Source organism: Phyllostomus discolor, chromosome 4 (assembly GCF_004126475.2).
Source record: "Phyllostomus discolor isolate MPI-MPIP mPhyDis1 chromosome 4, mPhyDis1.pri.v3, whole genome shotgun sequence".
NCBI lineage: Eukaryota > Metazoa > Chordata > Mammalia > Chiroptera > Phyllostomidae > Phyllostomus > Phyllostomus discolor.
In genome coordinates this window covers 114,834,525-114,862,006 of record NC_040906.2, presented here as the reverse complement: position 1 = coordinate 114,862,006, position 27,482 = coordinate 114,834,525, and the positions used below count along the sequence as shown (strand labels likewise).

At 52.2% G+C, this 27,482-nt stretch overlaps 4 protein-coding genes across 8 annotated transcripts in view; 2 read left to right on the top strand and 2 right to left on the bottom strand.

Annotated features, from left to right (window-relative positions):
* The window catches only part of USP49 (ubiquitin specific peptidase 49), an 80,588-nt gene extending 75,729 nt beyond the window's left edge, over window positions 1–4,859 (top strand). The window contains 1 exon segment of the mRNA XM_036025043.1: window positions 436–4,859. Coding sequence (XP_035880936.1) covers window positions 436–626 — 191 coding nt within the window. The 3' untranslated portion in view covers window positions 627–4,859.
* A 2,144-nt stretch (window positions 4,860–7,003) lies between these two features.
* On the bottom strand, window positions 7,004–8,235 carry TOMM6 (translocase of outer mitochondrial membrane 6). Its single transcript, XM_028508973.2, has 3 exons — window positions 8,057–8,235; window positions 7,547–7,651; window positions 7,004–7,316 (listed from the first exon to the last, which is right to left on the bottom strand). The coding sequence occupies exons 1-2, from the start codon at window positions 8,182–8,184 to the stop codon at window positions 7,555–7,557; spliced, it is 225 nt and encodes a 74-aa protein (XP_028364774.1). The 5' UTR covers window positions 8,185–8,235; the 3' UTR covers window positions 7,004–7,316; window positions 7,547–7,554.
* On the bottom strand, window positions 7,004–14,788 carry PRICKLE4 (prickle planar cell polarity protein 4). Its single transcript, XM_036025056.1, is given in 9 exon segments — window positions 7,004–7,316; window positions 8,057–9,147; window positions 9,625–9,829; window positions 10,393–10,596; window positions 10,856–10,993; window positions 11,687–11,794; window positions 12,292–12,435; window positions 13,720–13,800; window positions 13,802–14,788. Coding segments are annotated over 8 exon segments (1,368 nt in total). The 5' UTR covers window positions 13,916–14,788; the 3' UTR covers window positions 7,004–7,316; window positions 8,057–8,773.
* FRS3 (fibroblast growth factor receptor substrate 3) lies at window positions 12,919–24,661 on the top strand. Of its 5 annotated transcripts, none has more exons than XM_036025045.1 (7): window positions 12,919–13,252; window positions 16,967–17,110; window positions 18,367–18,455; window positions 19,610–19,796; window positions 21,630–21,791; window positions 22,975–23,132; window positions 23,403–24,661. In XM_036025045.1, exons 3-7 carry the CDS (start codon window positions 18,390–18,392, stop codon window positions 24,312–24,314), a joined length of 1,485 nt encoding a protein of 494 aa, XP_035880938.1. In that variant the 5' UTR covers window positions 12,919–13,252; window positions 16,967–17,110; window positions 18,367–18,389; the 3' UTR covers window positions 24,315–24,661. The 5 variants fall into 5 exon arrangements, with proteins under 5 accessions (XP_035880938.1, XP_035880939.1, XP_035880937.1 ...); XM_036025044.1 differs by lacking the exon at window positions 12,919–13,252 and adding an exon at window positions 15,128–15,365 and having other exon boundaries at window positions 16,967–17,084; XM_028510856.2 differs by lacking the exon at window positions 12,919–13,252 and adding an exon at window positions 15,128–15,365.
* Window positions 24,662–27,482: the final 2,821 nt, after the last annotated feature.

Here is a 27,482-nt window from a genome sequence, read left to right as displayed (position 1 = left end):
TAGAGTACTGATCTTGACACCCCTCAGCCCTTGGGCAGCCAGAGTGAGCCTGTGAACAAATAACTTTATGGCTTTCTAAATTTCCTTTATTACTCCTCTCTATTTACATTTCCCATCCTCCTCCTCTTCTCCTTTCTTCACCCAAGGTCTCATGGCTGTCTTTGTCAGTGGGGGATGAAAAGGCCCAAATGCAACTAGGATAAAAAGCATGGTCAGTTAATATTGTGAGCAGTGTTGTGATGGGGTTTGCTGGGGTGAAAGCCAGTGTACAGGAAAGTCTCTCGGTTTCACTCACTTGTCTCTTCCCCCCGAACCAATAATTGAGGGTTGCTCTGTTTGCACTCCTCTGTCCCTTTCTTCATCTCCTGGTTTTGCCTGCTGATTGGAAATACAAGTTGGATGGTCATTTACCCTTTCTTTCCTTTGGTTTCCTAGGTTTTTGGGTCCACTGCAATGACTCAAAGCTGAATGTATGCAGTGTCGATGAAGTGTGCAAAACTCAAGCCTACATCCTTTTTTACACTCAAAGAACAGTTCAGGGCAATGCAAGGATCTCAGAAACGCAACTCCAAGCTCAGGTGCAGCCCAGCAACAACAATGAGGGCAGACCACGGACCTTCCCCTGAATGGGAGGCACACATCAAAGACTGGCTTGCTTTTAAACAATTGGTGTCCACACATCTTTCCTCTTATAGGAAGTAAGGTTTACTGCAAGAACAGGTTTTTAGGTTTGCCTCCCTGGGTCTAGAACTGAAGGTGCCAGGTGACTCATGTGCTATCATAAAATCTGTAGTCGCTTTCTTTTGAATGGATTTGGAAATTCCCTCCTTTGATAAAACAAATCAAAAAGAGTAACTTGAATGAAGATTCTTTCCTCAATTATTTCTGAATATAGAGGGAGCTGGGTAGAGCAAAAAGGGGAGGAAATTGATCATATCCAACCAGGAGAGAAGCCATGTTTTCTCTCTAGTATATGACTCTAGTGCTAATCAGGACCTCCGTGCGGCACCAGAAGAATCCTCCTGATGTGAGTAGCCCTGGATGAAGCACGTGAGGAGGGCCCTGGGCTGGCAGCTTGCTGGATGGAATTGGTTCCAAGGCAGCAGATGAAGTCTAAGGACTTGTTCCTACAAAGGAAGTATCTTTCAAGGGTTGAAAACTTGCAGACTGACGTTTTGGGGGGTAGCAGTTAAAAGATTGGAATGAGATGCATGGAGCAAACTTTCCCCATGCCAAGTGGGAGGTTTTTCACGTCTCATACCCTCCCTGGATGCTGCTCATTTAATCATTCCACATCTGCTGAGATGGACATGACCATCCCTTCATTCTAAAGGAGCAGTTCACATGGGGATCAGTAACTGGCACATGACATGTTCTTTGTTGCATGCTGAGCCGAAGGGCACTCTGGCTACCCAGTTCTGTGGCAAATCCTGGGTCAGGTCAGGTCAGGGTCTAAGGTTTGGTTTAAACTGATCTTTAGGTCAGTTGTCTGAGGCTTTCTTTCTCAGAACTCATTTGAGGGTGGGGCGGGAATAGCTGGTGGCCCAGGGCTTATCTGAATGCCTGTCACCGGTTCTTACTTGGTGTATCATGCAGCTTTCTTAACTCAGAGCTTCTTTCTTGCTACTGGAAGGTTAGAACATTATTGTTCATTATTGTTCACCACAAGATAGGGAGCTGTTGCTTTCCTAGGGCTTAAGAAATCTGTCCCCTGTGTCTGAACAGTTTACTGCTGATGGCTCTGACCTGTTTCCTCCCAAATCTGATAATCCCTCTCATTTCTTCACCCAGCCACAATGAGTCCACCAGAGAAGCAAGAGTGCCCTGTCTTGTACTCCAGCACTAGTAAAATAGATCTTTCTTTCTAAACTGGGTCAGTTCCTAAGTGAAATTAAATTGCCCAGGTGGAAACCTTGCTCCCCATCAGGCACCCACTGAATTTCCCATCTCAGTCCTTCACTTTGACTCGCCAGTACAAGTGAATGCAAACCGTAACTCTCATTGTACGGTTGGGCAGCCTGCCTCAGCCTGTCATATGAATGCTCATCTTTGACTGAGTATATCATATTCATATTTCAATTCAGGTAGAAGTACAGTTGCCACTTGAAGGGAGTAGATGTGGAAGTAAATTGGGGAGGGGTCGAAAATTGGGAAAAGAGGATAATGAATAAGGGTCATAGCTTTAGCACTGTCGATGGAGCCACATTCTGGAGCAGATGTGTAGCATTTGTTTTGACCTCTTTTGTAACAAAACTCTCCCGTAGGATCAGCCAGACAGCACTGAGACATGGAAGAAATTCAGACAGAAAATGGCTTACCCTGATAAGGAAGGGGGGGAGTGACTATATTTTAAACTTGCTTTTTCCAACACTGTGAGGTTTCTGTAATATTTAGCTTTATTTGGAAGCGATAGCGTATAGCAGTTTTATGCTATTTGGTTTATATTGTCTACTGCAGGCTTCTTTGTATAAGCTTGGCCTGGGCTCACCCTCTCCTGGACACTGTTTTAAAGTGTCACAGCGCCCACGCTACCAGGGCTCTGACGTGAAAACTACACTCTCTAGATCCACATTTTTAAGTCGGCATGGTTGATGATGACTTTTTGTGACAACAGAAAAGCACATTTAAAAAAAAAAAAACCCAGGAGAGTAAAAAAGGAAAGCAAAATATAAGTTGTGCCTCATTTTCATTGAATGCAATATTTATTATTCTAAAAAAGGAGAACTGCAAATGGAGAACTAATAGAGCATCTACTTCATCCCTCAGGCTGTCCAGGGGGAAATATTTAAGAAAATGAACATTTAATGGAAAATTAAAAGACCTTCAAATTTAATTTTTAAAATAGTTTTATACCAAATATTATAAGGACATTAAGCAGATTAAAACTTGTAAAGTAAGTACTTAATTTAGCTAAACACCCCTGTATAAATGGTTTAAAATGAGTTGGAGTAGAAACCATCGCCAGAGTCCTCACTGAGCTCTGTGCTCCCGAAGGCGGCCCTGCAGTCACAGACACCTCAGGTACCGAGGCAGCAGCACTGAACGCTGCTGAGACCTTAGTATTTATGAAGATTTTTTTATTAAAGAAGAGATCCCTGCTACATAAGTCAATGGCTGTTGTGAGGGAAATGTCCCCTTTGCCTTTATTTATTTACATATTGGCAGTAGATGAATTTCTTAGCTGCATTTACACTTTAAATTGAAACGTTCTAAAGAGAAGAAAATAAGAGCCAGGTAGAAGTTAACTAGATGCTGCCAAACCAAACCCAAGATCTCCTCACTGAACCTTCCAGACCCGCTTCTCTCCCGGACCAGTAGTTAGCATCCCGTTCCAGGAACCCGTAGCAGTTGGCTGGTGTGTTTACTTTCTGCTGTAGCCAGCCAAGACGAATGCACCCTGGCCCTCAAAAGGGATTTTTACCATCAGTCTAGCTTGACCTTCGTACTTGTGGTTGCCTCGGAGATGAGCATCCATGCTAGCATAAAAGAGATTAGGAATGCCCTCAACAGCCAGAAACTGAAGCTCTTATTAAATAGTGGACAGAGCTCTTGCCAGCTTTGATCCAGCCCCTCTCAGGCTGAGGGGGGTGGTGCCACACTGTAAAGAATTTCCAGATGTCTCTTTAAATGTCATGAATAAAATTGGAACTATAGAAGTGTTAATGTGTCCTATGGACTCAATAGCAGAGTTTATTTTTGTTTTTAATGGTAAGGCTTCTAGGGTCAATGATTGTATGAGTTCCCTTCTCTTCCTATGCTTACAGTTCCATCCAAGTGCAAGAACAAGGGAGTGGGTTGGCTGGCAGTGGGACATGGCCCTAGCCAGCCCTAAGCCTAAGAGGTCGACAGTAGTGCAGAAATGAAAACTTGGTTGGGTGGGGGGGGGTGGGATATGGGTGGGCAGGCAGGGAAGATGGAGTTTGTTTTACTTACTGATAAAGCTTTGTGAACTAATTTTATACAATTCATAAAATTTGGTGCCTTGTACCCAATTATGGTTTGCATGGAATTGAACAGATTAGGATTCCTTCTTGTCATTTCAAGTGGCAAATTGGTTTGTATAGTGTAAAGGAATTTGGTATCAGATTTTAAAAAAGCATTTCATATCTCGTGAGGAAAGCAAATTATTCTTACCAACAAGGTCTGAAATTTTCTGTAATGTCCAAAATCTGTATTTGTGATCATTCATGAAACGTCTGCTTCTCAAGGCAGACTTTGTACTCCACTCTTTTTAACCACCCTTTTTATGTTTAAAATGTTAACTCGATTGAGCCTTTTCGAATCAAGCTGGGAGAGCCACCTTTCTTAACCATATACTACACCCCAATCTGGAGGTGTATCTTAGGAGCAGAAGGGTTGCTTTTCCAGCTGGTTGGGAGAGCACAAACATTAAAAAAAGGCTTTTTCATTTTTCTAATGCTGGGCAACTTATGGTAGAAGTCACACAAAAATGGTTCCCCCTGAAGTGCTACCTTCATTAGTTCTGAAGTTCTTTGCAGAAAATTCAGAAGGCAGTGTAGAACACAATCCCGTATCTGTGAGCCTTTAACTTAGATGTTAAAGCAAGCCAGCGCACTGTGTAACATGCAGAAGGGAAGGCTCAAAGAACCCGCCCAGCCCTTCCACCCTGCAGGTGCCCACTGGGATGGTGCTGAGTGCCTGTGGAAGGTTAAGACCCAGTCCGCTCACCTGCAGGGCTGTTTACAGCATGTCCTTTTACTCCAACCTCACTTTTTCACTGAGTTCATGAGATTTCACCAAAGCATGTTTGAGAAGCTCACCACTCAAAGCAAATTTAGTAACTGGGTCCCTCAGCCTAATTACTGATTTAGTTAGGTGAGGAGGTTCTCTCTTTGGAGTGAAACCTTCCATGACCACTTAGTTTTTTACTGGGTATGCATCTCCCTGGTGGCTCCAAATCTTTTAAGTTACCACTACAGCTGAAAGCGCCTTCTAAATATGACTGTGAGTTTAGGTTCTATCTTCCACATTTAAATTACCCATTCTCTTGGTCTACGGCTTTGACTTTAAACACTGTGTACTCATTCATCCCATACATTGCTCTAAATACACTATACCTACTATAGCATTGAGGTGAACGGTCATTTTTGTGGACTCTTTCCATACTTATTCTATTGGCATGTTTTCATTTAAAATCTAAGTAGTGTAAGAGATTTTCATAGTACTGTGTTAATTAGCCAGGACTGAAAACTGACAGTATGTAAAAATGAGTTCCCTTGGGGAGAATGTTATGTGTTGGATGGTGAAAGCCAGCACTTTGATTTATAGAATGATTATTCATCATTTTTTAAATTGTAGACTTGGTAGCTTTATTTGCTAGTCTTTCCACTTGGAGGAATTAAGCCAATTTAAATGAAACTTGAGCTTACCAGCATACGGCTTTACAAACCAACAGTGAACACATTACTTGAAGCTAAAACATTTTTTTAAATTTTTTAAATTTTTAAAGTTGACGTAATATAAAACATTAAATTTTGAATGAAATTTCAATTATGATTTTGAAAGCTACCATGTCTTAATTGTTGCTGGGTTTTGGTTTTTAACTTTGAAAGTTTTTATGAAATAGGACTGCTCACAATTAGATCTGGTTGCAGACTTCAAGGATGTTAAGTTTCTTTGTTATAAAGAACAGGAGGTGCTCATGTTTGTCTTACAGTGTCTGATGCAGGTGGGAAGGGGCACAGGTCCATGCTGTGGCTTGAAGTTTCCTTCCTGGTCACCATTTGAGGGTCGATGGCTTCAAACCTAAGCCTTGCTCTCACATATGTGACCCTTCCCAATCTTAACATTCAGTAAGACATAAATCTGTCAAATCATCTGTGGTCCTACTGTAGACTATCTTAAAGGGTCTTGGTTTCAGCCACAGCCCCAAATTCACTGGCTCAAACTTCCTCCTAACAGATGGGGACCTACCTGATTAATACAAGAGAATGGCGGGGTTTTTTGTTTTTGTTTTTGTTTTTTGAGGAGAAGGGAAGGAGAAAGAGGGAGAGAAACATCAATGTGTGGTTGCCTCTCATGCACCCCCTACCCGGGACCTGGCCTGCAACCCAGGCATGTGCCCTGACTTTGAATTGAACTGGTGACCCCTTGGTTTGAATGGTGCTTTTTAAAAGAAAATATATTTAAAATCTAGCTCTCAAACAGCTTTCTTAATGAGGCTTATGCCAGCAGAGTCAAGGAGGACTGTTTTGTTCTGTTTATCTTTAGAGAACAGACTGCTAGAGACAACATCTGTCAACTATGACAATTAGGCCACTATGGCACATTTATACTGACCCTCCTTTCCAATTCATGTCCCTTAAATCCATACCAGCTCCATAAGAGACTTGGCACAAAAAAGCAGTATTTTTTAAAATGCCTACTAGAATAAATTAACTATGAAAAGAGTTGCCAAAGGCAACCTATTTCCACATCTCTCTTACATGAGTGTTTCCAGGCCAGTTCACTACATATTCCATTCCCAAAGAACCCCCAACTCCGGGACAGTGGCACTACCATGAATTTCAGGGTCAGAAAATATTTCCTTGTGAAGGAAGCTGTTTTCTCAGGCAGACAGTTGCTCATTTTTGTGCCCATCACCCAGGCTCACTTAACACTTTGCCTGCCACCTGCTCATCACTGTCCTCTTTCTGCCATTCTGTTACAGCAACAATGCCTCCCTGGTGCCTGGAAAACCCACCTGGCGCACTCACATGCTATGCAACACCAAATGGCTTCTTCCCCTAATAAGCTCAAAAATGGACATTCCTCAGTAAGCTTCACCCTATGTCAACATCGATGTACGGTGGCTACAGTTTCCATTGCTTTTTTTTCCATTTAATATGAAGCAAACCACCTCTGTCACAATCCATGTTTGGGGCTTGTTCCTGTCTCTTTTGAGTGTGAAATATAAATCATGTTTTTATGATTTTTGTAAATCAACTTTTTACACCTTGTTTTTGTAAACTGAAGTTTCTTATTAAAAGAATAAAAAAATGGCTTTGTGTGTAGTCTTTATTTCGAGTAACTGTTAAAATGCCATCAGGTTATTCCTCAAGACAAGCAAAAATCACCCCCTGTGGAAACTTAGGAACTATGTGCAGAACTTTATAAAACAGAGGACAACACTTGAGCTGAAGCATGACTGCTGACCAGACAATGGAGTTCTGAGTAGACTCAGCAAAGAAAGAAATCATGCAGGGAAGGTACCCCTCTGAATCACACTTCAGCTGCCATCGGGCCAAGTCTTGTGATGGTCACAGGCTGGAGGCTCTGTGCTTGGAAGGTTCAAGTACAGCATGGGTTCCATGTGTCTGCAATCAGATGACAGGGCGACAGGTGGCATTAGAAATCTAAAAGCACTGGAGGGAAATTGGTAGACTGAAATCCCTTCTAACATATGGGAACACGTTTAACTAAGAAGATATTGCCCAAGGCTTTACATCAAGTCTCTTTCCTGTATTTTGTGAATAGCTGATGAAGTTACTTCTCCTCCCAGCCTTTAGGACCCTTGTAGCACACCGAACAGTGGTCAAGTGCTTACCTATTTGGCTACACCCCTGGCTGAGGTGCCATTAGGTCAATGTCACTCAAGTTCCTAGCCAGCCAAACTCCCGCAGCGAAAAGTCCCAAGTTTAGGATCAAGTTCCTAGAAAAAGAATGTATTCTATTAACCTTGTGGTCATTGAGTCGCTTAGAGAAAAAAGGCTTCCCACCACCCCCCTGGAAAAACCTAAGGCAAGAGCTGGGTCAAATGCAAACGCCAATTTAGCACTCGTCCAAGGCCGAAAAGCCTGTTTATGTGTTGGCGCCTCTTCCAGTTCCCCTCCCGTCAGGGTGAAATTCTCTAGATCTAAGCCAGGTAACTGAGTTCTGCCGCACGGGAACTCTCCCGGTCAAGGACCTCAGTAAGCCACGGCCAAAACCACTAAGAGGCCTAGAAGTTGGCAGTTTTAAAAACCCGCAAGCGCCCGCCTGGGCGAAGGAAAATGCGGCAAGTTACGTAAACGGGCGCTGAGGGGTAGGGAGGGACCAGGCTCCGGGGCTCGCTTACCTCCGGAAGTCATTCCTATCGGTGGCGAAGCGGTAGACGCCCCGAAGCCAATCCCCCACGTTGTCTGGAATTTCGGAAACTTCATTTGCCGAGCCGCCAGCATTTACACTGACCCCACTGGAAGCCATAGCATGCCCTGAGCGCTCTGTAAGGCCTCTGACGCAAACGTGTCGGCGCAAGCGGATGACGCAATTTCCGGCCTAGCCCTTTGGCCTGCTACTGGCAGCAGAGGGCGCCGTAGCTAGAGCGGAGTGGGTCGTCCGCGTAATAGTTATCACTCCAGGGCCGAGCGCCCACGAACTCTGCAAGAGGGGCGATGCCGGGTTCTACCGTCCCTAGTCCGGTTCCACCTCCGGCACTCTGCAGGCCTTCGGCTCGTCAAGCCGCTCACATCACACGTGGTTTCTGAGTGATCATTTCATTGGCTCCGGAGGAGGATGCTGGGGATCGAGCCGTCCTAGCCAGTCGTGTCGGAATACGAGCTAGCTCGGCAGTGGCTGCGTAACTTTGGAGAATGGGGTTCCCCAAGGAAAGTCTCCGTGAAAAGTCACAGAATGCGCAGGCTGAAGAGGGAGTACTCAAGTTTGTCATCTCGCCCCCTTTACCAGGCGTGTCCCTATTTGCACTCAGTTGAGGATTTTTATCGGGGAGAAGAGTCTGCGTCTAAAGCCTTACAGATCATCCCTCCCCTGACTCCCCCTTCTCCGGGCCGCGCAACTAGCAAATGGTGCAGTGCTTCCTGGAGGTGTCACTGCCCTCAGCTTGCAGGTTTCTGGGGGTCTTGCAGGGCAGGGGAAGGCGCTGGCCAAAGAAAAAGCCTTCGGGTTCTGAGTCAGAGGAAGAGGAACAGGTGGGGCAGGGGGCGTCCTCCTTGGGATCAGCGGGCGTCTCTAGGGGGCCCTGCTCTCCCCCTTTGGGTGCCTCAGCCTTGTCCCCTGCTCGGCATTCCTGCTCCGGGCTGGTTCCAAGCAGCACCCTCTGAATTTCCGGACTGGAGCTGGCGACAGCATTGAGGGCTGCTCCGGAGATGGTGGTCGCGAAGTGTAGTGGGTCATTGTTCCCTCCTTCTATTCTGCCGAGCCCCGCCTCCCCTGATCCTGGCGGGGTCAGACACGCCTATCTCAGAGCCCCGAATCTACGCCCAGACCCGGGCGGGGCGGCCCTAGGTAGCTAGGCCCAGTCTCCCGCCCCGCCCCTGAGCTGTGCGCACCGCCGCCGCTGCCGCCGTGAGTCCTCTCCAGGGCTCTCCGCCCCTCCCCGCCTCCGCCCACCAGGGGGCGGCCGCGTCCCCAGTCCAGGAGCTAGTCCCGCGCCGCAGCCTCTACCGCGGCGCAGGGTGGGCTCCGGAGGCCCTTGAAGCGCTCCGGCGAGGGATGCGCGGTGAGAGCTGCGGGCCCCGAGGCTCGGGTCTGGGGCATGCGGTTGGCGGACGGAGGGGGGGGGGCGCTGCTGGAGGGACGGGACGGCGTGGGACGGGGGCGAGGGTTCCAGCCTGGGAGAACTCTCTCCTCTGCCCAGCCCAAGACGCTGCCCTCTTCCCCTTGATCTGCACCTTCTTCCTCCCTTACCAAGGGACGGCCTTCCTTCTAGTGTCGCGGCCGGGCTGGAGCCGACATCCGAATACCGACTCCTAAAGCAGCTGGGGCAGCACGGGCCGCCCCCCTGCAGGGCATAACGTCCTCCGCCCAAGGGCCCAGCGCAGTCTTGGCAGCAGAAGTGGTTCTCGTGCCAGCGCTGTCCCTCTGCCTCAGTGCAGCGCCGGGAGAAGATCAGCTGGGAGAGGGAGAGGGGAATGGCTCATTCATTTACTCACTCATTCATTCATCCAATAACCACGCCTTATAGCTAGTTAGCGCTAAAGCACGGCTATGGACATTCCCATTTGATCAACTGAACCACTCTCTGACGCAGGGAGGGCTGATTGGCTTAGCCAGGATTCCCCTAGCTAGCTGGTGGCACGCACGACCTAAAGTGCGACCCAGTCGCCTGGACTCCCAACACAGGGTTCCTCACTGCTGATATTAAGGCAGTTCCTCTCATGACCAGGCACAGCACTGGACACCCAGTATACTGATGGGAATGTCTGTCCAAGAGTCCCTGCTCCAGAGAAATTCTCTCGGTCCCAGACAATATGGGGGAGTCTACTTGCGGGGGGGGGGGGGGGGGGGGGGGCAAAGGTCCCACTTGCTCAGAACTCAAGCCAGAGCAACAGGAACCAAATGTCCCAGGCTAGTGCCTTGTTCTCTCCACTGCACTCCCTGATACCGGGAGAGGTGTTCCCTTACGTTCTGCGGAGTTGGACCCTGAACAGACCCTCCACTCACTCAGAGCTGTACCTGGTCACAAGCGGGGCAGCGTGGCCTCAGCAGCTCAGCGTGATGACGGCCGCAGTAGAGATGCCCATCGTGGTAGAAGTAGATGAAGTTTATCAGGGCCTGGCCACAGGCCTGGCAGGCAAAACAAGCCCGGTGCCAGCAGTGCCGCTCTCCTGCCAGGGCTGCAAACACTCCATATTCCCCCGGCCTCAGCGTCTCCCTGCACTGCCAAGCGGGGGCGCTGGCTGGTCAGAAGCTGCACCCACCCTCCTAGCTTCCCCCTTGGCTTTTGGGTCCCAACCCACCTCCCCTGCAGGCTCATTAGGAACCTCCAAACTTGGTTTCCTTTTTTCTTAAGGTTTGCCAAACGATCAATCCCCAACCCCCCTTTTGCCAACTAGAGTCTCAGAATCTAGCTCCTTCTGCAGTACTGAGAGGGCAAAGAGTGGAGGAAGGGGAGTATTGGGGCAAGGGTACTACATACCTTCTCACAGGTGCATTCTTTGAGCTTGGGAGGTACCAGATACGCCACCCCCTGTCCCAGGGCCTCCCGCCTCCGCTGGGCACGAAAGAGCCGCAGCTCAGCCAGCTCCTCCTCACCAAGGGCCAGGCAGTATTGTTCCTGCAGAAATGGAGAACCAGGGAGAGTCCCAGCAGGCAAGATTGAAGTCTGAGTGGAGAGGAGGCTTAGGGGCTGAATCAAAGGAAGGTTGTAGAACCCCAGGGAGGTGCAGGCAATCACAGCATAGAAGGGTATGGAGATGGAAAGGGAAAGAGGACAACAGTGCCAGTAAATCCTCCTCAGTCCTACTCCCCCCATCCCACCTAGGAAGGGTCATCATTCCTGACACCATCCACATTGCATTTAGCCCTGTCACCATGTATTTGGGTCCTTCTCCCAATGAGCTGTAGTTCAATATCACTTCCCATGGTGTTTTCCCTATTTATTCCATATTTTCCTGCCTCATCTTCCCAGCTGAATTATAAGTCTTTATTTAGACTAGGAACACATAGGGCCTCAATAAATACTTGACCATACTCCCTACATTTGTACATTCCATTATTTGTTTCAAAAATCGTTCATGTCCATTTTCTCATTTGCTCTTCAGTCAAGCGCTGTGGCAGGCGGCACAGCCACTGGGCAGATAAGTGTACCCATTATGTAGATGTGAAAATTCAGGCTGGGGTGGGGGAATGGGACTGACTTCCCGCAATCGGTGGCACAGCTAGGCCTTAAATCCGTGTTCCCTGACTTCTGGACCAAAGTTCTTCAACAGTACGTAAAGAGAGGGTGACTGGGGAGAGCGAGACCCACATTGCTGTCCTGTGGAGGGAGCTGCCGCAGGAGCGTCGGGAGCCCGAGCCAGTTGGCAGCTGGGTTGGTGTCCAGGTCAGGGAGCCCCCGGCGTGGACCGGCAGGATGCTGAGGAGACACGGCAGGGGATGGGGAGTGGAGCTAGGTTCTCCTTCTTTCCCCCTCTTTCCTTTCTTTCTCATTGCCACCTCCTCTCCAATCTGGAACATCTAAGCACCGCCCCCCATTAGACAATCAACTTCAAGATCACTAGGACAGCTGATCCACCCCTGCATTTGTGGTCTAATTGGTGGATGTTAGGGAGGCCTCACAGCCCAAAACAGCTTTGCCTCTTACCCTCGAAATCACCTCCTGCACTCAGTGCTGAGCCCCTCAGGTCTGCTGAGGCAACACAGACCCCCAGGAGAGGTCACATGTATTTATGTGAACACATTTAAAGTCAAACCCTCACGTCCTGAGGGCGCTGTAGAAATGGACTCCTGTGAGGAGATAAGGGCCACAAGAGGCTGGGCTAGAAGGCTCACTCCTCCCAGCTAGTGCAAATGGGAGGTGGCCCAAAGCGGGGGGCATGTTGAGCTCAGAAGAAAAGGTAGGGCTCCTACTACCTGAGCAGAGGCCTCCTCAGGGTCCCCCTCCGGCAGGCGGCCTGGGTCACCGTCTAGGTTCACTGGCAGACTTGGCTCCTGAGCGGGGCAGCTCTCCCCTTGGTAGGACCAACCAGAGTTCAGCACCGACATTGGTGGCACAGTCTGCCCAGAAAATAACAAGAACATCTCCCATTTATTTGATCCTTACAATGTGCTACTAAGCAGCACTAAGTGCTCTACAGACATTATCTCATTCAATAACCAAGTGAGTTAAGTTAGGTGGCATTTTTTGTCTCCATTTTACAGATAGCCAAACTGAGGCTGGGTGAGCATATATGGTATGCTAAAGGTCATACCACTAGTAAGTGGCAGAGCCAGATGTTGAGGCCAGGCCTTTTGGCTCCAGAGTTTCTGAAACTCAAGCTCTGGGGTCTCCCAAGATTGGAATGGAGGAAGGAGGAGGGCATTTTGCCTTTCCCATGAGCCTTTGGGTATACCGGTCCCTTCTTCCCCACCTCCCTAGCCTTCACGCTCACCATTCCTCATTGTGTGTTTATGAGGCCAGTGAGTCTGCTTCCTCCCCGCCCCCTCCACAGGCCCCAGATTTCAAGCTGTAGGCTTGAGCCCGGTGAAGGGACCACTTCACCAGAAGCCCTTCTCAGCCTCTCTGGTCCATAACTATTCTCCTTTCCCTGAGCTCCAGAAGTAAGTGCAATTAGTGTCCCAAGGTTTAGCACATAGTTTTCTCTTTGCTCCTTGTGTCTCCCTCAGCTCATCTGGTCCATAAGCTCCGCCAGGACAGAGGAAAACCTTGTTTCCATCTTCTATCTACAGCAGCGACTTCAGCGACTTCAATTCTAAGTGTATCTTCATCCCTCCTCTGGGCAAGCCCTGGTATGACCAGTGTCTTGAGGGTAGGGATGACTACTGAAGTAGAAAAGGAATGAGCCCTGCCCACAAGGAGCTCCTAGTCTAGTAGGTAAGACAGAGATGAAACCAGGCAGAATGGGGCTAGAGGTCCGGGCAGGTAGACACAGCATACTAGGAAGAAAAATAACTGGAGAAAACTTTTCTGATTACTCTGTGCCAGGCAATTCCAGAATTTTACATGATATAATCCATCCTCACAACAATCCCATGAGGTAGTTTCTGTTATCCCATTTTCTGGTTGAAACAAACTGAGGTTAATTACCTTGCCCAGGGTCACATTGGAGGGCTAAGGGGAGCTTTAGGAAAAGGTTGTCCCCCGAGAGCTGGGATGGATTCTGACTGGCAGCAGGGCACAGGAGGGCATCACAAATCCTTGGCCTCTACAAGACCCGGATTTGGGGGTGGGAACAGGGTTTGGACTCTAATAGTTACACTGTTTCTCAACCCACAGCCCCACTCAGCACCCCCTTCAGATGTCCTGTGCCACCCTTGCCTGCTTCCTGGCCCCACACCCACCTGTTTCCTTCCTGCTCGGTCCGTCAGGTCAGGTTTCCTGTGGAAGGCAGCCAGGATGGGCCATTCACACTCAGGGCCAGAAGTAGCCACTTCCTGGAACAGCAACACCCCTGCTCCAGGCAGCAAGAGGTGCATGGGGGAAGAGGTCACAAGAAGAGGGGGAACACCTGGGGCCCCAGGAGGGGACTTGTACCATCTCTTCCAGGTTAGTTCTAGTTTGCCTGAAATTGTCCCACACAGAAACAATGCTCAAAAACCTTGCCCCTCACCCTTTCATCGTCCACAAAGGCGGCCTGACTCCACCTTTGCTTAGCCCTGGATCCCGCCTTTCTAACATGCTGATTCCTTCCAGAATCCGCCCCCCCCCCCAACCCCCGCCCCGGTCCCCTGAGACAAGGAGCAAGGCTGAACCCCTCTCTTGCCTGCGCGCGGGTGTAACCAGGCTCACGGAGTTCAACCTTCCCGACCCACCCCTGCCCTAAAGGGCAAAGCCTGAGCTGGGAAGTTTTCCCCGACAGTGAGACAGAGCAGTGGAGAGGTGTCCGTTCCAGCCAAGTACCCTCTGGGTAGATTCCCCAATTTTTTTTCTTGGACTTCGCAGGGGCCCCCCTTGGAGGCGGGGCGTAGTGTAGTGTTGAGCCGGCTGGAGTTCCCACTCTGGCTGCTGGAAGTTCAGAGAAGCGGACGGGACTCCGCTGGGTTCTCACCGTCGCCGCGCGCTGGTGTCTGGGCCGTTCTGGACTGACTGCGCCGTGGTGCCCCTCACTCAGTCCCCACCCCGAGGCCCAGCGCCCGCCTCCGCCCGCCCCGGGAGCGCGGCCCTTCCTCTCCCACGCCCTCGAAGGGCTGGTAGAGCTGGACGGCCCCAGGAGGGGCCCGGGCTGCAGACTCAGGAAAGCCTTTGTGGGATCCCACGGTGAAAAGTGTGCAGGCTCCACTGTCCCGCACTGCTCTGGGCTCAGTGTCGGAATGGCGCCCTTTCGGGGGCTGAGCGGACACCCAGGAGCCTCGGTTATAACCGGTCCTCTGACCGGTCCTCTGACACTCGCGGAACAGAATGCCTTTCCAAGCACGCAGGTCCCCCAACAACCCCTCCCTCTGGTCTCCTAGTCCCGCCCCTCTCTGTGTCCCGCCCCTCTCTGTATCCCACCCCTCCATGTTCCCTCCCCGTTCACCCCAGGAGGCCCTCTGCCTCTTCCCTTTCCTTAGCCTCTCGTACCGCCCTTTTCTCTTCCACCCCTTTAGACCCTTCCCCCATCTCTTGTGTTTCTCTCTCCATTCCATGTCCCTTTCTGCTCCGGGAGTGGAAATCTCTAGTCCCACTTCTGGTCCCCTCAGTCCCGCCCCTGCTCCCGCCCCAGGCTCCGCCCCCTTGCCCCGAGCGCTCAGCTGCTGGCCAGTAGCGCCCTCTGGCGTGTGCACATGCTCCCTGCTCCCGACTGCAAAGTCCTCCAAAGGGACCTTCTAGGATACGCGCCGGTCGCCCCTAGCGGGTCCGCCCGCCCGCAGCGTCTCGTTGGTGCTGCCGGTAACCTCCGACCCCGTGGCTGCGGGGCGGGGCAGGGAGATCTTAGCTCCCTGCGGCCGGCGGCTGCTGCAGCGGGACCCGGGAGCGGGGCCCGGCGCCGCCCGGGCCGCGGGGCGATGTGAGTGGGGTGCGGCGGGGCGGGGACGAGGCGGCTCCACAGAGGCCGCACCGCGCCGCGCTGCAGTCTTCGCTCCCATCTGCGGAAACCCCGGGCGGGCGGGGCAGGTGGTGGAGCCCCGGGGCTGGGGGCTGGGATCCGGGGACAACGCGCTGACCCGAACTCCCCCATTCTTTCTCAATGTCTAGAAATCTCCCTGACAGCCCCGCAACCTAAATGCCTCTCCCTCTTCAGAACCACCCCACCCCCACCCCCGTCACACCTTCGCACGTCCTGTTGCCCTCAGAACCCCTCACTCCTGTGAATTTGCGATATGCCCACAGAGCCACATTCTCTCCTGGATGCCCGAAAATGCTTCCATCGCCCTGAAATTCCTCTGATTCGCCATACCCTCTCCCCATTCTCCTTGCACCATATTCAAATCCAAAAAACTGCCCACGTTTCCCCAGCCCTCTCATACATTTTGAGTACTCATAACCTCTTAACTCCTGCCCCCAATCCAAACCTATCCCAGGCCAGAGCCCTCTTCTCATCCAGTGTAATCCCTCTCATTTGGCTGTCGTGACATGTCCTGATGATCTTAGAGGGAAGGGGACAGGAAAAGGTGCAATGCCCTCCTCCCTGTAGTTGGTTCTTGGTTCACCCCCAGACTCCTTGTTGGATGCGGGCTCAAGCTCCAGTATTTTCCCAGCCGCTCGGCCTTACCCAGTGCACACCTCACTCAGCCTGCTTCCACCTTTCACGGTGGGAAAAAGCCAGACCAAGAGGATGGGGGTCCTTTCACCTGGGAAGTTTTCCAAGGATGCAGAGCACAAGGGGCCCTGGGAAATGATAGTGTTTTTCCAGAGAGGAGATGGGATCTCAAGAGTCTGGCCTGTCAGTTTGTCTGCCTGGCCTGTCAGTTAGTCTGCCTGGCTCTAGATCACTGAAGCTTTGGTTTATTGTTAGCATTTGTGTTAAAATTTTAGGTCTTTCAAAGCTCGGAGAAGACAAAATCTAAAAAAGCTTCCAAATGTGAGATTGTCCTGAAAAGGGAACATTTTCGTGAGGTTTGTCCACATACTTACCTCTAGAGGTTAAGGTGCAAAGCTCCACAGTTTACAGATATTTCCCTTAAAAACTAAGGCCTTGGGGCGGGTGTTGTGGGTGGTGGTAAGGCGGTTGACTTGGCAGTCTCCTGAGTACTTAGTAGCAACAAAACAGACTACAGGATTAGTTTCTGAATCTTAAGCTAGCACTTTTTCCAGTCCATCACAGTGTCTTCTTGAGAAACCTCTTTGTAAAGTTCTCTGCAAAGGTGAGGTGGTGGTTTTGATGTTGGTTGTAGCAGGATTCAGGTGGGGTCTGGAGGCCACTTAAAAGGTCTTGGGCTGCCTCAGACTTCCAACCCATTGATGCTAGGGGAGTATCGTCCCAGGGCTTACGAGCTCAGAATTTGTGGTCCTTTTGCCCTTGATCTTGCTTTATTCATTGGCGTTTCTGTCCCACTAGGATCTGGAACAGATATCCAGGTGGCATGGACTGACAGCAAGTCAGTCTCATTAACAGTTGGTGAGGATGGAATGTGTCCACTAGCCTGTGGTCTCTGTCTCCTCTGCTAGGTGAACCCCAGGTGTGTCCCGGAGGGATCCAGGTGACGTCTCTGCAGATCGCTTGCCATGATGCCCCACCAAGAACAGGGAGACTAAAGTGGGGGTCCTTCCCCATGCCCCTCCAATGGTCAGTTCCCCGATGGCCTGGGTGAGGTGAGAGCTGTGTATAGGAGCCACTTCCTGGAGTTTCCCAAGTTGGGAGGAATGGAGGGTGCAGGGCAGGCTTGAACAAGGGCTTTATACCTTCAGTGGTGGTTCCGAAAGGATATGTAATCTTACAGACCCATTTCTTGAAGCAACTTGCAACCCCTTAGCGTCTGGTTGGAATCAGTGCGTGTGTTTGCTTGCTCCCTTAGGCCCCTCAAGCCTGGCAGCACCCTCTCCATCCTAGGCACAAGTCCTGCTATTCTGACATGCAGTCCAAGTGCCATCATCTTGGAGGGGAAAGCCAAGAATATGTCTCCCCTTTGTCCGAAAGCAAACCCGGCATTTTTTTAAAATGAGGAAATGCCTAATCAAGGTTATATAAAAAGTGTGCTCTGTTGTATTTCTACTTATTTATTTTTTTTAATCCTCACCCGTGTAAAGGATACGTTTATTGATTTTAGAGAGAAAAGAAGGGAGAGAGGGAGAGAGAGGGGAACATGGATGTGAGAAATATACATCGATTGCCTCCCATATGTGTCCCGACATGGAATCAAACCCTAAACCTAGTTATGTGCCCTGACTGGGGGTCGAACCTACAATCTTTTGGTGTATGGGATAACGCTCCAACCAACTGAGCCACCCAGCCAGGGCAATAAGAAGTGTGCTCTGTTTTAAATGTTCAGTCTTCTGAGTGCATCTTTTGACTGTAATGTAGCACCTTGTAAAGCTGAGGTGGGTGTGGAGATGGTAGTGAGGGAGGAAAAGGGGATTTGTGTGATGCGGGAAGAATGAGGCAGAAAAGGAGAAAAGTACAGGCTGAAGTGTCCGGGACTCCCAGATTAATTTCTTTGCTGAATCTGGACAAGGCCCCAGGCCGGCACCCAACTCCTTCTGATGCAAATCACTTCTGAGTCCCTGCTTTTTAAAAATGTTTTCCTTGCTGACCAGGCCTCCCTTTCCTGTCATTACATCAGCTAAAACCCTATGTACTTCTCAAGGTCTAGATCAAATGATACACCTGAGAAGCTCTTTCCATACCCCTGCCAGCATTAATCTTTAACATATCCTAACTTGAGTTAATGTTTATCCCTGTGTGTCTGGCCCAGGGCTGAGAGTGGGAATTTCTTGAGAGAGGGACTGTGCCATATATTCCCTTGGGCAGAGTAAGTGATCACCATGAGGCTGTTCTGCCAGAGTTTCCTAGAACAGGACTTTGTGGAACTGTCCTTGACGACTTTCTTATCTCTTATGCTTTTCCCTAGGGTGGGCTCGCTGCTCTGACACCATGGGGAGCTGCTGCAGCTGCCTGAATAGAGACAGCATCCCAGACAACCACCCCACCAAGTTCAAGGTACCCATAGCCCCCTCTCCTGAGTTTCCAGCATGGTCTGCTGATCTCAGGCCTCGAGCTGTCGAGTTGCCTCAGCCTCTCTAGAGAAGGCGAAATGAGCCTGGCTGGTGTGGCTCAGTGTGGCCTGTGAACTGAAGGGTCACCAGTTCAATTCCCGGTCAGGGCACAGGCGTGGGTTGTGGGCCAGGTCCCCAGTTGGGAGCATGCGAGAGGCAACCAATAGATGTTTCTCTCACACATCAATGTTTCTCTCCCTGTCTTTTTGACTCCCTAACCCCTCTAAAATAAATAAGTAAATAAATAAACAAATAACTAAAAAGAGGGTGAGCCCTGGCTGGTATGGCTCAGTGGATTGAGCTCCGGCCTGCGAACCAAAGGGTCACCAGTTCGATTCCTAGTCAGGGCACATGCCTGGGTTGTGGGCTAGGTCCCCAGTGTGGGCTATGCAAGAGGCAACCACACATTGATGTTTCTCTCCCTCTTTCTCCCTCCCTACCTCTCTGTCTAAAAATAAACAAATAAAATAAATAAAGTAAAAAGAAGGTGAAATGGCAGGCTAGGGCTCATAAAGACTTCTTGAGATCAGGCCCTCTGAGGTGGCCTGAGGAACAGGAGCCCAGGCCACTGTCGTGTGTTCAGCTCTTGGTACCACCAAGAATGAAGAAATGCTGTAATACAGTAGCAAAATATGTGATTTTAGGTAACTCACTCCTGTCAGTATTTAAAACAGGGCTTACCACATGGTAATCACTGCATTAGTAGTGCCTGCTGCCTGCTTTGGGAAAGCTAAGGCTAGGCTCAGTGGACCTGTGGACCTGTGCAGGGCTGGTCCCTCCCACCTCTGGGCAGAGCAGAGGAGCCCCCTCCTGACTCCCTGCCTGTTGGGGCGCAGGTTTCTCCTGCTCACCACAAGAGGGAGCCCTCAGAGAGATCCTGCAGTTGGGGAGGCGGTGGAGGCATTATATATTTGTTCTTTCGGGGCTTGATTGTCTCGGGGTCTTAAGTAATCATGTGGCGTTCTGTCGAGTCCAGTGAGTCAGGTGAGCCCCTCAGTTCCCCAGCTCCAGCCCTGCGTCATCAGCAGGCCTGTCAGTGGTTCAAGGACCATACACATACTTGTTACTCATCATTGACCCTCTGTCCCCTACCTCCAGGTGACGAACGTGGATGACGAGGGGGTGGAGCTGGGCTCTGGGGTGATGGAGCTGACACAGAGCGAGCTGGTGCTTCACCTGCATCGGCGTGAGGCTGTCCACTGGCCATACCTTTGCCTGCGGCGCTATGGCTATGATTCCAACCTCTTCTCCTTTGAGAGTGGTCGCCGGTGTCAGACCGGCCAGGGTGAGTACCAGCCCCTGCCAGGTGCTAACGTAGGGGCTTGTGCACCTGGGTCAGGTGTGAGGAATGGAAATCATGGTGCAGACTAGGCAGCTGTTGCCCAGCAGGAGGAAGGGTCATGGCCAAGAGCACCAGAGTGTTAATGCAGAACTAAATGGACTCCCAGGCCAGTGCTCTTCCACTTCTGTCTTTGCAGCTCTGGCCTGGGTCCGTCTGTGGGGCATTCATTGCACAGCCCATGTGAAAGAGCTAGTGCTCCCAGGTCATAGCCTGCTTGGGAAAAGCAGCTGGTTTCCCCTCCCTTTGTTACTCCAGTTTCAAGGGTCCCTGTTGCCCCCTGAGTAGGAAAACTCTTTCTTCTGAGCCCCCAGCTCATATACCCTAGAGCCCATGGGTAATGAAAGGCCAGCAGGAGGCTCTGGTGTCCTCGGGGCTGAGTGACTCGGGAACGATAGATTTGGGTAGGTCTCTTCGGTCCCCGTGTATGGAGCAACCCTCAAGAGGCTCATCTTTTCCCCTAGTCACCTCTGAGCAACGGAGTGTGACATATTCTTCCTTCCCCCCTCTTCTCCCTGCAGCCAGAGGTTAGGGAGTGGTGGGTTGTGCCATGAGATCAAGGCTACAGGCTTCTCTTTTGGGACCCAGCCACTAGCTCTGCAGAAGGAGCCCGGCCTGGGACTGTGCAGGTGAAATGGTTGAGCTCCTTTTATGAGGCTGCTAACAGACAGTCTCCGAGGTTGTGTTGCCTGGGGGAGCTGCCCCCGCTGTAGCCTCTGACCCTTGGAGCTCATGAGGCAGAGGCAGTTTACACTGGCTGAGCAAAGAGGGGGAGACAGGGCCTTCCCTGCTTCTGGCGGCGTTTGGTCCATACTTAGGATCCTGGAGGGGCTGCCGTAGGCCCCAGCACAGGGTTCTCCCAAATCTTCAAACTTTTCCAGCCTTTTTAGCCCTTGACGTACAATAGCTTGCCAGTGTAGTCATTTTTTCTCTGCCTCATAGCCCATTCCCGCACACGTTTGCTGTCCCATACCCCAGCCTAGCTTTATCTGTCTTTGTTGTGAATATGTGCCCACACACACCCCAAGGAGCCTCCCCTGAGTCCTGGGCCCCACTGGTCCTGGGTGGTTCAGAATCCCAGACTGGCACCACACCCTGAGGGCATCTTCAGGTCCCCTGAGTCACAGGTGCTAACTCTGCCCAGTCCTGCTGACCCTGGGCCTTTGAGTTCCTGCATCAGAGTTTAAGAGCCTACAAGGTGGCTGTGCTGAGGAACCACATGATTATTTTGCTGTATTTGTCCTTCAGCTAGTCAGCCCACTCTTTCTTTCTTGGGGTCAGGGGCCTGTATGCAGTGGACAATGGCTCTCTCTCTGGCCAGGGTCTGGGCTTAGTATCACTGAGCAAAGTACCCAGTGAAGAAGCAATGAACAGGACAGACCCTCTATCCTCAAAGAGCTCTGGGCACAGAGCTGGGGCTGGTACCCTGAACGGAGCTCGTTTTTCTGGGGAGTAAGGGGTAGCAGGCAGAGGGAGACGGGGGTGGCGCATACACCCCCAGGGAAACGATTTGACCTCAGAGGAATATAGCTGAAGTATGAGATCTCAGGATGGAAACAACTTGCCGGAGGACAAGAGCGGGGCGCTTGGGCCCGCTTCCTCCCATTTTAGGGTGCGCCGGGAGAGTACTCAAGGGGAGAGGGGCTGCCCCTCTTCCCTGCAGGCCTGGGACTGGGGTTTAGGGACATTCCTGAGCTCTGTGCCTCAGTTTAGCCTCTGTGGCTCTTCCCAGTTGGGCCCAGGGTCAGAGCAGCCTCATTTCTTCCTCTCCTGCTTCAGGGATATTTGCATTCAAGTGCTCCCGGGCCGAGGAAATCTTCAGCCTCCTTCAGGATCTGATGCAGTGCAACAGCATCAATGTGATGGAAGAGCCAGTCATCATCACCCGCAACAGCCACCCGGCCGACCTCGACCTCCCGCGGGCCCCCCAGCCTCCCAACGGTGAGGAGACCCCTGTCGACGCCAGTACACACTCACGCACACATGTACACACGCAGGTATGGCCATTCATACACACATACATGTAAGTACAAGCCCAGGAAGCCCCAACCGGTCTTGGAGGCCCGAGTCAGGTGGGCAGGTAGGGGGATGGCTGGGTGAATCAGCCTTCCAGGACCGGCGACTGTCGTCAGGACGTACCCTTCCACTCTTGCGGATGGGTAAGGCCTGACCTGGGCCAGTCAGGTGACTCCAGCTGAGGCTGGGGAGCCCTGGAACTTTTATCGACTGATGGTCAGGGAGCAGACAGGAAGACACTGGATTTCCATGGAAATGGTAGTCTGGAGCCTCTTTCCTCCTTCCTTCCACCCCCTGGGTCCTACCCATGTACCTGCATTGTGCCGTGTATAATGTGCACCTACGTTTTTGGCCCAAACTTTCAGGGGAAAAATCATTTTAATTTTCTTAATTCAATTATTTATTTACTTATATTTAGATACTTGGTTTTTTGTATTATAAAGGAATTTTGATGTTTATTTTTGAACATTTTATGGTACAAGAAATTTTATGTAACAATTATAAAACACAAGAACAGACACAAGGTATTTCAGGTTCTACACACATACAATGCACATCCTTACTTTTCTTTCAAAAATCTGGGCAAAAGAGTGCACATTATACATGGCAAAATCCAGTAGCTTTCCTGATGGATGGTGCAGGCACCTCCGCCCGGGGCCGTTTCCTGGAGAGGTTCCCACATCTCTGCTTGTTCATCACTGAGCGAGTGCCGAGTACCGCTCTGTGTTCCGTGCTCCGTGGGCTGGTGTGTCGGGGACAAAAGGGAATGGAAGCCAGCCCTGGTTTCAGGGAGCTTCCTGAGAGCTCACTGGCAGAGCTACAATGAAGCAAAGGGGCAGTCCCGTGGTGACAAGGTGTGCCTTAAGTGTTTCCGGTAAGGCTGTGAGGGGGAGCTGTTACAGGGTTCAGGCCAAGCTTTGCGGGAAAGGATGGGGTTTGAAGAACAGAAAGATGACAGATAGTGGGGGACCACTGGTTCAGCAAGGCTAACTACTTTGGAGCCCTGGGAGCATCTCCTCTCCAATTAGAGGAGCCCCAGGATGCTACACACAGGGCTGCAGGTGGGTTAAGGACCCCTCTCACCTGGGCTTGTCTCCCCTGTGCCCAGCTCTAGGCTATAACATCTCCAGCTTCTCCAATGGCTTCCCTGGATGCCCGGGAGAGGGCCCGAGATTCTCAGCACCCCAGTGCCCCTCAACAAGCAGCCTTCGACACCCCTCACTTGGGGAGGAGTCCACCCATGCCCTCATTGCTCCCGATGAGCAGGTGAGCCATCAGCTGCCCTGCCCCTCCCTGTTGTCTGGGTGGGAATGGAGGTCAGGAAATAGGGCACCTCCTCCCAGTAAGGATCACGGAGGGAAGAAAATCTGTAGGGTCCCTTCCTTTCCCCAGAAAGGGAGGCAGCTTCTCTGGAAGGTTTGGAGGACGAGGAAGAGGAGAAAGCTCCAGCTTCTGGTCTCTCACCCTCCTGTCCCTTCTCCGCTCCCTCCTCCCTGCCCCTGGACCCCCTGCTTCATCTGGACTTTCTCCCCCCAGTCCCACACTTACGTCAACACTCCGGCCAGTGAGGATGACCTCCGCAGAAGCCGGCACTGCCTGCAGCCGCTGCCCGAGGGTCAGGCACCCTTCCCCCCGCAGGCCCGGGGCCCCGACCCTCGGGACCCCCAGGCGTTCTGGCAGCCAGGCCAGGTGAAGTTCGTGCTGGGCCCCACCCCTGCTCGGCGGCAGGTGGTGAAGTGCCAGGGCCTGTGCCCCTCCCTCCGTGACCCCCCTCACCACAACAACAACGAGGGCCCCTCTGAGTGCCCGGCCCAGCCCAAGTGCACCTACGAGAATGTCAGCGGGGGGCTGAGGCCAGGGGCCAGTTGGAGACTGAGCCCAGAGGAACAGGGCTGGAATGGCCTCGCCCACCGGCGGGCCGCCCTGCTGCACTATGAGAACCTGCCCTCCCTGCCCCCGGTGTGGGAGAGTCATGCCCAGCAGCTGGGGGAGGAGGTCGGGGATGACGGTGACTCAAGGGACGGGCTCACACCCTCCTCCAATGGCTTCCCCGACGGTGAGGAGGACGAGACCCCACTGCAGAAGCCCACCAGCACCCGGGCTGCCCTCCGCAGCCACGGCAGCTTCCCTGTGCCACTGACCCGCCGCCGAGGCTCCCCAAGAGTCTTCAACTTTGATTTCCGCCGGCCGGGCCCCGAGCCTCCCAGGCAGCTCAACTACATCCAGGTGGAGCTGAAGGGATGGGGTGGGGACCCCCCCAAGGGGCCCCATAACCCCGCGGCCCCCCGAGCCCCCGTGTCCACCGTCGCCCCTGCCCGCAGCTCAGACTCCTACGCCGTGATCGACCTCAAAAAGACCGTGGCCATGTGCAACCTGCAGAGGGCTCTGCCCCGAGACGACGGCACTGCCCGGAAAACCCGGCACAACAGCACTGACCTGCCTCTGTAGGGACTCGGTCCGCCCGCCCCGTCCGGCCTCGCCTCGGCTCCTGTCCCTGGAGCCCACACCCCCGGGTTTGGGGTGCTTTGCAGAAGGGCACTGAGGTGGGGTCAGAGGCTTCCCAGCGCTGGCCAGAGTCCCTGAAGGTATCAGCCACCGAGTGGCCTGGCCTCCCTGCTGGGGAGAGGAGGGGCGACCAGGCCGGAGGGAGCTGCCGTGGAGACTGGAGGGTCCGTGATTGCGTTCAGCGCCCTCCCTCACGTCCGTTTGTCTTATCTGTCGTCTGTCCTCAGTGTATTGTTTTTGGTTGAAATTTTGAAACATTTTGTACCTGTTCATTTTATTTATCAGTTTATTTTTCTATTTATTGTTTCAAATGTAATTTAACATATTTATTATTAATATAATTATTTTTAAATTCTGGCTTGGCAGATGACAGCGAATTCTTAGGGAGCCTGCTCCGGCCTGGTTCAGGGGCGGCAGGGGCTTCGGGCCGGGAGGTTGGGGTGGCTGTGGGTTTTGCGCAAAGTCTGACCATTTCCTTTTCCAAGAAGCCCTAGCCAAGTTGCCAGCGACGGGTGCTCTGTCTGAGGAAAGTGACAGGACACGGGAGTCCTACCTGCAGGAAGGCGGTTTGTATGGAAAACTGCCCTAATGGGACAACCCCCCACCTCTGAGGGTGGCAGTGGGTGTGGGGAGGGTGTAGGTGGGGGGGCTGTACTGGAGTCACCTCCGGGACCACTGGTTGATTCTGCCTTCTGCTCCCACATGGGCAACCGTGGATACTGCTTGCCTTTAACACCTTAGCCCTGGGTCCTTCTTTGGTGTGCCAGCACATTTTTTAAAAAGATTTTATTTACTTTTAGAGAGAGGGGAGGGGAGGGAGAGAGAGGGAGAGAAACATTGGTTGGTTTCCTCCCATACACGTCCTGTTCAGGGTCCTGGCCCGCAGCAACTCAGGCATTGCCCAGACTTGGAATAGAACCGGAGAACTTTTGGTTTGTAGGATGATGCCCAGCCTACTGAGCCACACAGGTCAGGGCAAGGCTAGACACTTTAAACAGGACTTTTACTAAAAGCCCAGGAATAGCAAAAGGAAAAAACACAGTGTAATATGTCACTAAATAATCTGGCTCGCAAAGTGTCACTTTCCCAGGGAACTGGTCCCCAGGAATGGACTCCCTGGGCCGCCCCTACCCACTTTGGGGGCGGGGTCCGGGCAGAGCCACTGCATCTGAACACTGGCCTGGAAGCCCAGGGTCTGTACAGGGCTGCACACGCCACCCACCATGCGCTGCTGTTGCTGGCGCTCCTTCCTGTTCTGAGGCTGCCTGTTTTCTTTTCCTCCTCCCACTGGTCTCCCTGCTTCCAAGACTCCATTTCCATCCCAAGCCCCTGAATGGTTCATCTCAAGGAAACCCAGTGTCTGTGATAAGCCACTCAGGGCCCAGATGAGGAGTGGGAGCAAGGTTTGTCCAAGACTTAGGGACAAGCCTCCTCATGTCTGGTCTCCATTTGTGCCTGCGCTCTGCCCTGTGGAGCAAGACCTGTCCTCCTCACCATGGAAACAGGCCAGGGCAAGTCCCTCAGGATTCTCTCCCCTCCTGCTGTCCAAAACACCGCGGCCTGGACCTCAGTTCCGGGAGCGCCATTTCCTCTGGGTGGGCAGTGAACTGACCAGCTTCCAGACCCCCTGGCCTCGGGTGTCACCCTCTGTCAGCGAAAGGGCCAAAGAGGGCTGGCCACAACAGGATGTGAGAGAGGCCCTCACCTGGGCTCAGCAGGGGCCCGAGGTGCAGCTGCTGCAACCCCAGAGCTGGCACCAAACCCTTCCCTACAGCCTTTTGATCTCTGGACCCGAGGGATCGCCAGCTGTAGGCTGGGTTTGTTGCACCTTTCCCACGCTGCAGTGGGACATGCCTTCCTCTCCCTGCAGCTCAGCTGGGCGCACAGTTCTGCTTTCTCCCTGCCCTCCCACGCTGCCCTTGCTCCTCCACCTCCATGGTTGGGAGTGCTGGGCTCCCCAAACAGGAGAGCCAAGGTGGGGGCAGTATGGCCACACCAGGACTGGGCCTAGGGGCCCTGGCCATGCTAGTGACTCAGTCTGCTTAGGCTCCTGTCACTCATGGACACTGTCATGGGGGAGCCACAGGCTGGGTCCTGGCTCTGACTTGGCTGTTATCTTTGCTCTCCTGAGCATTCAGTTACCTCATATGGCCCTTGGTTCTTGCTCTTGGAAATCACAGAGCTAGTTGTGCGCAGTAGTCAATGAGATGGTGTCAATGAACATGACACCACTTTGGAAAGTAGACAGACCTGGGCAAGCTGTGTTAACAGCCCGACTGTTCCCGAGGGAGAAACAGCGGGAGTCCCAGCTCCCTGGTCCCTGAGACCTCAGGCCTATTGCTGCTCCTTTGCCGAGCAGTGCAAGGAAGAGCAGTTCAGCCTCATTCATTCCCTGGGGTCCTGGTCAGAGCCTGGTTGGACCCCTGGGGATTCCCCAGGCCAAGTCGAATCGCTTCACTGCACATATTTGTGGGGTGTGAAGGGGGTGTCTGGGAGATGTGTCCCAGCCCAGGAATTGGCTCCCAGCCCAGTGTGGCTGCCAACCTTCCCTGTCCCCTCCCCAGGTCCCTGCCTCTGACCCAAGAGGTCTGCTGCAGGAATTTTCCTCTGGTGGGGTGGGTGGGGAGTAGTGGATGGCTTTCCTGGTAGGAAGGGGAGGCGGGAGCGATGCCCGGGAGGGTGACCACTGTGTTTGAGCCTGCCCGGCTGACGTCAGGGTGTGGTGTGCAGATGGAATCCGTTTGTCCAAAGATCATCACTAACATCGGCGAATGTTTGCTGAGTGCTCAGTTCTCTTCTTTAGAAACAGGCCCTACCCACTCCCGGGGCTGCCCTCAGGAAAGGGGGGGAGCCAGCATCCTGTGCAGGAGTGACATTTCAGGTTAGACCAGGAGGGGCCCTCTCCAAGCCCACCGTTGGGTAATAGGAGCACTTTAAACCGTATAAACACAGTCAGCTCACCACTCATCTCCGGCTCACCGGGGTGGATTGTTATCATGGCTGTGCAGAGGCGGAAACAGGCCAGGAGGTGAAGAGACTTGCCTCAGGCCATGGAGTTAATTAGTGGCTTAAGCTGGGGCTGCACGCCAGTCGAGGGGCTCTTCCTGCCAC

What these genes read in the sequence shown, in the direction of transcription:
- TOMM6 (XM_028508973.2), bottom strand. Translation starts at nt 8,184, where the DNA reads ATGGCTTCCAGTGGGGTCAGTGTAAATGCTGGCGGCTCGGCAAATGAA. An exon ending in GATAGGAATGACTTCCGGAG is followed by an intron (nt 7,652 to 8,056) that starts GTAAGCGAGCCC and finishes TTCTTTTTCTAG; the next exon opens with GAACTTGATCCTAAACTTGG.
- FRS3 (XM_036025045.1), top strand. Translation starts at nt 18,390, where the DNA reads ATGGGGAGCTGCTGCAGCTGCCTGAATAGAGACAGCATCCCAGACAAC. An exon ending in ACCACCCCACCAAGTTCAAG is followed by an intron (nt 18,456 to 19,609) that starts GTACCCATAGCC and finishes CCCTACCTCCAG; the next exon opens with GTGACGAACGTGGATGACGA. An exon ending in CCGGTGTCAGACCGGCCAGG is followed by an intron (nt 19,797 to 21,629) that starts GTGAGTACCAGC and finishes CTCCTGCTTCAG; the next exon opens with GGATATTTGCATTCAAGTGC.